Source organism: Neophocaena asiaeorientalis, unplaced genomic scaffold, assembly GCF_003031525.2.
Source record: "Neophocaena asiaeorientalis asiaeorientalis breed wild unplaced genomic scaffold, Neophocaena_asiaeorientalis_V1.1 scaffold59, whole genome shotgun sequence".
In the NCBI taxonomy this organism is placed as follows: Eukaryota; Metazoa; Chordata; class Mammalia; order Artiodactyla; family Phocoenidae; genus Neophocaena; species Neophocaena asiaeorientalis.
Genome location: NW_020174268.1, coordinates 17,329,472 through 17,338,376, shown reverse-complemented (window position 1 = coordinate 17,338,376; position 8,905 = coordinate 17,329,472). Strand labels below are relative to the sequence as shown.

Below are 8,905 nucleotides of genomic sequence, written 5' to 3'. Positions count from 1 at the left end.
CAGATTTTTAATCATTAGTGTATAGGAATGCAAGAGATTTCTGTGCATTAATTTTGTATCCTGCTACTTTACCAAATTCATTGATTAGCTCTAGGAGTTTTCTGGTAGCATCTTTAGGATTCTCTATGTATAGTATCATGTCATCTGTAAACAGTGACAGCTTTACTTCTTCTTTTCCGATTTGTATTCCTTTTATTTCTTTTTCTTCTCTGATTGCTGTGGCTATATCCTATAGGTTTTTCGGTTGTCACGTTTTCATTGTCATTTGTTTCTAGGTATTTTTTGATTTCCTCTTTGAGTTCTTCAGTGATCTCTTGATTATTTAGTAGTGTATTGTTTAGCCTCCATGTGTTTGTATTTTTTACAGATCTTTTCCTGTAAGTGATATCTAGTCTCATAGCATTGTGGTTGGAAAAGATACTTGATACGATTTCAGTTTTCTTAAATTTACCAAGGCTTGATTTGTGGCCCAAGATATGATCCTGGAGAATGTTCCATAAGCACTTGAGAAGAAAGTGTATTCTGTTGTCTTTGGATGGAATGTCCTATAAATTTGGTTTTGGTATCGCTGATGGTGGCCTCGTAGAATGAGTTTGAGAGTGTTCCTCCCTCTGCTATAGTTTGGAAGAGTTTGAGAAGGATAGGTGTCAGCTCTTCTCTAAATGTTTGATAGAATTCGCCTGTGAAGCTATCTGGTCCCGGGCTTTTGTTTGCTGGAAGATTTTTAATCACAGTCATGCATTTGCCTTATGTATTGAGGTGCTCCTATGTTGGGTGCATAAATATTTAGAATTGTCATATCTTCTTCTTGGATTGATCCCTTGATCATTATGTAGTGTCCTTCTTTGTCTCTTGTAATAGGTTTTATTCTGAAGTCTATTTTGTCTGATATGAGAACTGCTAGTCCAGCTTTCTTTTGATTTTCATTTGCATGGAATATCTTTTTCCATCCCCTCACTTTCAGTCTGTAGGTGTCCCTAGGTCTGAAGTGGGTCTCTTATGGACAGCATATATACGGGTCTTGCTTCTGTATCCATTCGGCCAGTCTATGTCTTTTGGATTAAAATTTAAATTTAATCCATTTAAATTTAAGGTAGTTATCAATAGGTATGTTCCTATTACCATTTTCTTAACTATTTTGGGTTCGTTATTGTAGGTCTTTCCCTTCTCTTGTGTTTCCTGCCTAGAGAAGTTCCTTTAGCATTTGTTGTAAAGCTGGTTTGGTGGTGCTGAATTCTCCTAGTTTTTGCTAGTCTGTAAAGGTTTTAATTTCTCCATCGAATCTGAATGAGATCCTTGCTGGGTAATCTTGGTTGTAGGTTTTTCCCTTTCATCACTTTAAATAGGTCCCGCCACTCCCTTCTGGCTTGCACAGTTTCTGCTGAAAGATCAGCTGTTAACCTTATGGGGATTCCCTTGTATGTTATTTGTTGTTTTTGCCTTGCTTGGGCATTAGATCTTAACACACCCTTTCTTCAAAGTTAAAATTTTTCTATTCTCTAGACCTTTATCGAGCATGACATTTTCCCCTGGCATACTCTATATCTGTCATTTTAACTTGGAAAAGTGATAAAACTTCAGTTTGAAAAGAAATTCATTTTAATAATTTCCTGTCCACTAGAGGGCTCCAACATTTCTTCCACAAATGTTACAGATATGACATTACAATAAAAATATTCATTAAGCACTGAAAAAACTCAAATTATCATTAGCTCACTTAACCCCAGACTAAAAATGGTTACATCTGCTACAATTTTGCATTAATAGTTTTAAAAGATACACGGTTTTCCTGTATTTTATCATCTAAAACATTTTGAATAACCAAAATTGCTTTGCCATTATTCTCACACTAATTGTCAATGTCTCTCTTAGGTAGGGTTTTCAATTTTACAGATATCATAAAGTATACTTTCAGTCCAAAGCTCTAAATAGTAGTTCAAATGTCTTATATAATAGTTTTATAAATACAATAATTTATTTCTTGATAACTTTCCAAATCCAGAAAATTACCAGCTTATCCACCCAGCCTTAGGCTTTATTACTAACAGAAAGAGTAAACATTTTCTTTCAGAAAAACCTAAGTCATTAACATAATTCATGCTACAATTATAAACAGTGAATATTGCCCATCATAAACTATGATTTGCGCTGAGGCGAAAAAAATGAATCATTTAAACACAATGTATTATAATGATATTCTGTTCAGATATTTTCAGATTTTTCTCACAAATAAGTTATTACACTGGAATGTTAGTAAATCTCCTAGTTCAAACTCAATCACTCTTAGCAAAGGAAAAGCCAACATTTTAAGTAAACACATTTATATAATTTATAGGACATCTTTACAGAATGTTCATTGGAAAAGTATCAACTGCAAATTATTTTTTGTAAAGAATATAGCAAATCCATTCACTGGGGGTACCACTCCCACCCATCCTCAGAAGACTGACTTGCTAAATTTGGATTGTAAGAAAAAGAGACTACTTATGGTAAACAAAAAAATTTACTGAATGTTTATAAATAAATTTTAAATGTTAGTTATATTTACAAAATAAAAGTGATGCTAAAAAATCGATTTTAGAGTCAAAATAATTGCCGTAAGAAGACTTTACCAAAAACATCAAATGATTTAGCAATTATTATAGCTCATTTATGAACTATCTCCAATGAAAACATGACAGGGGCTATAACTTCACTGCCCCACCTCGTCTCCTAAACAGGATTTTCCTATACAACTGACAGGCACCGTTAACACGTGAAACAGCGTAACATTTGTTTCTAAATAGCACATACGAACTGTCGCCACTGAGAAACTTGACATTTTTACTGCATCTAGCAAAAATGTATGTATTCGTACTTGCAAGAGTGTGTATCCTGATCACTTTAGAGTTGTACTTCAAGGGAAATGTCAGAGTGTGGAAAGAGGTGGGAGTGGACCGGCTGACGCTCTCCAAGAGTGGTAAAAGTCTTCTCACTTTAAGTCACAGATGTAAATGCAGATTGTCAATTACTGATAATAAAAAGTTGAACAACTATGAAGCATTTAATCGACAACTTTCAACCAGTATTTATCATGTCATATTTCAAAAAGTTGAGGATTCTAGGTACATATCAAATAAAGGCACTTCTTAAGCAAAAATGCAACGTAAGTACTAGCAAATGAAGGTTTAAAAGGTTTTAACGCTGGAAAAAGCCCTCAAGACCTCCAACAAGTTGGACAGCTAGAAAATGACACATAAAAAGTATTCAGAACCATCTAATCTGAGCTGTACCTTAGATACACTCTGAAATAGCATCACCAGGGCATTATATGTTTATTACATAATACTGCTTTGCCCTTGCATATCACCTTTAATCAAGGGATCTCAAAGCACCAAAGAATCATCATGGCCTTAAAATACAGTCTGAAACAGAGATAGTTGTATTTTATAACTGCAGCTATTAATAAAACCTTGCACTACTTCCCGGTCCCCTGATACGAACACTAGCTTCCACACCTTCTCTCTGACTTGGAAACAGTATTCCCCAAATCATCTCAATTTGTGACTGATGCTACCCGCATTCCAGCTTTTCTTCATCACTGGGCCTAAATAAAGTTGTGGCGCTGTTTTAATGACACAAATCTATTTCACGACAACTTCTGTGACAGATAAATAGTACGAAGGGTGATCATATCTCACAGTGCGCATGATGATAGAAGATGGAGGCTTTAGAGAGAGAGCCAATCTTTGCTGGAGGTGATGAGCCCACAGAGCAATTATCCAACAGAGGAAAGAGCATTTTCCAGCTCCGTCCAGAGACCTCTCCAGGCAACTTCGCGAGTAGGGTGGAGGAAATCAAGTCCAGCTATCCTTAAGCAGGCCGGAGACTATTCTCCGGTGTGCACACCAGGAGGGAAGGGAAAACTAAAAGGACAATGCTCGAGTTTTAAGAATCAGGAAGGAGAGTGTAAGGTCGCTATGTGGCCACCCTAGAGACAGAACACTGCGGTTCCTTTGCATTTAAATAGCGCACTAAAAGGGAAATCAAACGCTAGCAAAATGTCTTTAAACCAAGGTCAAATTATGCCAGTTAGAGCCATTTAATTTTTATTTTACAGCCTGTAAATGAGGTTCACTCTTATTGAAACATCTGTCATTTTAAAATTTAATCACCAGGAAAGTTCAATTTTGTTTTTTCGCTGAAATATACAAACACTCAAATGTTAACTTCATGTAAGTGAGCATAACTATGTTAACTTCACTTCTGCCATAAACAAGAATATTCACCTTCCTGTTAATTGCATTACGTTTGTCCCTAGGACAGCAAAGTGTAATTTCACACTCATACAAACCCACCTCCCAGCACTATAAACCTACACAGTTCCTGTTAGTCAACAGTCTCATATCCTTAACCTTTATGCAGAGTACTTTTTGTTTCAGGTTCTTAACATTCCAGTATGAAGGCTCAATCAATAATACGTTTTATGAGCTTTTAAAAGTCCAGTGATGTAACACTATTAAATATGTGGTACTAAAAGTCCTGGAATATTCATTCAAAGTACCAAAATACAGCCAGCCTAGATTTGTGAAAATTCCAAAACGTCTTAATATTTCTGTTGCCATACTTGCTCACCCATACGTTTCAAAAAGCTCACAGCAAATTCTGGTCAAGTTTCTCTCCAAGAGATAACACGTCCCTGTTTTTGGAAATATCAAGCTTGTACCTACTGCGTTAATGATCAGTGCCACCGAGCACGATCCCCGTTTTCCTGTCCACCTCTGTATCTAGCAGGGACACCCGTCCTGAGCTCTGCCCACTGCCACTGACGTTTTCAGAAGGTTTAAAGACACAAGTGTTCAGAGGCTTCTAGCAAAGAAGAAGAGATTTTCTCCACTTCAGGCTACCTTGCTACATGTTCCCAACTTCTCCATTGTCTTTAATCATTTAGAAAACACAAATGAGAAAAATCCGCATTAAAAGCAGTACTTTCTCAAGAGGAACACCAGACCCTCCAACTTCTCCAGATCTCCCAGCACAGTGGCTTTTCAACAGTCCCCCGCAAACCTTCACCCCACGCCTGTATCCTGATTTAATAAGGCTGGAAACCACAATTAAATCAAAGGGTGTCGTAACTCTTATCCTTCACTTACCATATCCGCCGGGACATTACTGGACATCTTGACGTTTGGTATCTATACCCAGACGTTTACGCCGAAAAAAAAAAAATCAAAAAGAGACAACAACAAACAAAAAAGAGAAATCTTCGAGCTACAGAAATCAACCTTCACGATCTTGACTGGTTCGAGATGTGCTTCCCCCTAAAATAAGTTCTTTCGGAGCCAAAGTGCCGGCCGGGCCGAGGTTCCGAGCGAAGAGGAGGAACAATCGCCGGGAGCGGTTTGGCCAGACCAGGAGGGAACTCCTGGGGTAGCAGCCCCGTCGTCGTCGTCAGCAGCAGCAGCCCCAGGACCGGCCGCGCCAGGTGGACCGAGCCGAGTGACACACGGACATGGAGCGGGGTGGGAGGGGGTTAAATCGTCTTCCTCCTTTCCCAGCCCGGCAGTGATTCACACTTGCTCCCAAGTCGAGTCTTCATTAAGCAGGAGGAGAATGCCCCGGCGCCGCGGTACACAGATAACTATGGGGCTACACATGGACGCGTTCCCCGGCGGACGGCGCGGGGAAACGGCTCAACTCGCGCGGCCGGCGTTGCCAGCCGGGCCGCGGAAACCCGCGCTCAAGGGCATTTAACTCGTTGGCAGCCGAAGCGCAAGCCCGGGCCGGAGAGCCGGGGCGGCGAGCGTGGAAAGCGGGGCGCTCGGCCCGGCAGGAGACCCCACGGCCCGTCGGGGCTCAGGCCGCGGGCGCCTCCGGGCAGCCGCGGGGCTCAGGACACATAGTCTCCGGCTTCCCGGCGCTCCTCTCTCGCCTCCGCCTCCCCCGGCTCCGCCTTCCCCTCCCCTCCCTCGCGAGCTCCCCGCGACGCCGACTTCGGCTGGGCCCCGGAAGAGCCCGGGTCCTTCCTCTCCTCAGCCCGGGAACCGCTTCCTCTCAGAGCTGTCTCTCCTCCTCCTCCTCCTCCACTTTTAAGTACCCTACGCCGCAGCCGCCTCCTGTCATCGCTCCTCAAGCCAACATGGCGGCGGCGGCGGCGGCGGCAGCTGCCGGAGCGCGAGTCGGGGACATGGGAAGAGCACAGCCCCCCCTCGCAGCCACCGCCCCCGCCTTCCTTCTCCCCCTCCCGCTCCGCGAACACCAAAGGCGTCACTACGGAGACCACCCTCGAGCATCACGGGAAGTGTAGTCTACGCCGGGGGGGAGGCGGTGCGGAGGGAGCGGGCCGCCTAACGCGTCCTCGCCCGACTCCGAAGCCACGCCCCTCCTAGCAACAGTTGCTAGGAGAGGAAAGCTCGCTTTAGCCAAGCTGCAGCAGGGAAGTTAGGAGATACCTGCTACCAGAAGTGCTGTGATCGTGGGAATTATTGGGCGAAAATTATTCTGCACAGGGAAATTCCCTCGTGCACAATATACACGCAGAGTTGAAACATGGTTTACCTCCAAGCAGAACCATTCATTTTTAAGGATAGCACGCTCTCCACATCCTGCAATCTCAAAGCATTTTGTATAGTGATTTCGTCTAGGTCTCTCCTCAACAATACATTTGGAAGATCAGAAGCATTGATTTCCAATAAGGTCATAGAAGTTCAACAAGAGTAAGGATATAGTTAAGCAGGGAGAATGTTGGAACATATGTTTCTTGAAGACCCAGGCCCATAAAGCTACAATCTAGTTAATTGAAATTACCAAAAACTGCATTAGATGCAATAGTGTATGAACCAAAAACTGTATTAGATACGATAGTGTATGATGCTAAATCTCTATCAGGAAATAGCTACTACAAACTACATGAGGATTTGCCAGTTTACCAGGCTAGCCCTGAAATTCTATTTAACTCAAGATGTAATTGAAAATTTATACACCTGCAGTGATTAGCAAACAGCAGAAAATAATACCATTAGTGAGAGACTTAGATGAAGAATACATCTACCCCAGATTTAGGAACAAAATGCAGAGACCACAAATGTCTATCTGACTCCCTATACATACCTCTCTTAGGGTATTTTAGGAAGGGTCGTCTCAATGAGACACCTGTATAAAAATGCCAACAAGGTAAGAGTCTGACAGCCACCTCTCCAACCTACAGTTACGTGACCTCATCTGTGAAACAGTCTTGCCTTCCTTCCAGGGGTAAAGTAGGGGCACTTGTGAGGATAAATTCATGCAGGGAAAATAAATCACTTTGTAAATAACAATGCATCATTTGATGTGAAACGTTACTACTTATTCATCCAGCAAACAAACACACTAGGCGCTCTGCTAGGCACCAGGAGTTCAAAAATGAATAATCCAGGCAGTGTCCCCCATTGTCTAGGAGCCTGTGTCATTCCCCACAGCAATCTCTCCAGTCAGGTGTGTCTCATCATGATGGAAACTCACAGGACGTTTAGAGTACCTGCCTCTTGATTAGCCCTGCTGGAGAAATTCCAAGCCCTCCTGGAGGCCTATATCATCCTGGGGTGAGTTAGAGTGGTAACCAGGGAGGAGGAGGGTAGATTGAATTCCCAGAGAGACCAAAGGACAGAAGAAAAAAGAGGCCTGAATCTTGCCCTGATTAGCCTTCAGGACTTGGTATAGATATTTCTGAGTCCATAGCTACATGATTTTCCTTGGCCTCATTCTCCATGTTTAGCAACCACAGAGGCCTCTCCAGCAGCCCTCCAGGAAATAAGGGCAGCTGAAGATCTTTCAGTGAGTTCAGAAGGAATATTGAAGGCTGTTGCTCACAAAGTTAGTCCTCCACCCTACTCCAAACCCCAACTTTCATCCAACTACTGCCCTGGCCAAGGCTCTGCAAGAAGCAGAAGGTGGCAGGATGTATAGAAGCCTCAACTCACTTCCTCTGTTTCCCAGCAATCATGCGACGACAGGAGACATAATGACCACCACTGCCAGCCCAAGACCTTGGCATTTCTGATACCTGGTGTTGCTGTTTGACACTGGTTACCCCAGCCACCTCCACAAAAGGCAGCATCTTTCAAAAGTAAAGTCCCTGCACCTGGCTGTATTTCCAGTCTCTCTTCTAAGAGAGGCTGCGACATTATTCTCCATAAGACTCATTATAGCTCTTTCCTAATAGAGTTAAGGCACAAGGGAGCATGACTGGACACAGTTGCAGACTTTTCCACTCTCCTCTCTTTCCTCTGTACTTCCCGACTCAGGTGGATGAGAAGAGAGACTGGAAAAAGAGCCCATCTGTCCCCGGCAGGAAAGGATAACATCTTCTTAATACCTTCAATCTACTGTCAGCATCAATTTGAAGGAAGCAAGTGACACGGCATTTTTGTATTACAGAAAGTAACTCTATGGGAAATCAAAAGACCTGGCCCTGGTGATGAATTTGCTGTGTGACCTTTGACAAGACACTTTGCTTCTCTGAGTCTCAATTTGTTCATCTCAGGAGGTGGGACTAAAATCTCTAAGGCCCCTTCTAAGAGTCTGTGAAGTCAAGTCCTGGAAGAATAACACATGACACCCACGACCTGTTAAAAATATCTCCCCCAAGTGGCTGCTCATGGGTATGAGGGGTTTTTTGTGGGGTGGAGAGTAGAGTATGATGGAAATGTTCTAGAATTACATTACGGTGATGGCTGCATAACTCTGTAAATATGCTAAAAACTATTGAATTGTACATGTGAAATGGGAGAATTTATTTTTTTTTAAATTATAAATACACATAATTTAAAATGTACCATCTTTACCTTTTTGGGGTGCACAATTCAGTGGCATTAAGTACATTTACTCCGTTGTACTACCGTCGCCACCATCCATCTTGCAGAACTCTTTCATCTTGTGAAACTGAAAC

At 42.4% G+C, this 8,905-nt stretch overlaps 1 protein-coding gene across 1 annotated transcript in view; it reads right to left on the bottom strand.

Annotated features, from left to right (window-relative positions):
* Positions 1 to 6,181, bottom strand: part of UBL3 (ubiquitin like 3) — a 69,326-nt gene extending 63,145 nt beyond the window's left edge. Inside the window, exon 1 of the mRNA XM_024755371.1 lies at positions 5,133 to 6,181. Within this exon, the coding sequence (XP_024611139.1) occupies positions 5,133 to 5,159 (27 nt within the window). The 5' untranslated portion in view covers positions 5,160 to 6,181. The remainder of the gene's footprint in view (positions 1 to 5,132) is intronic.
* Positions 6,182 to 8,905: the final 2,724 nt, after the last annotated feature.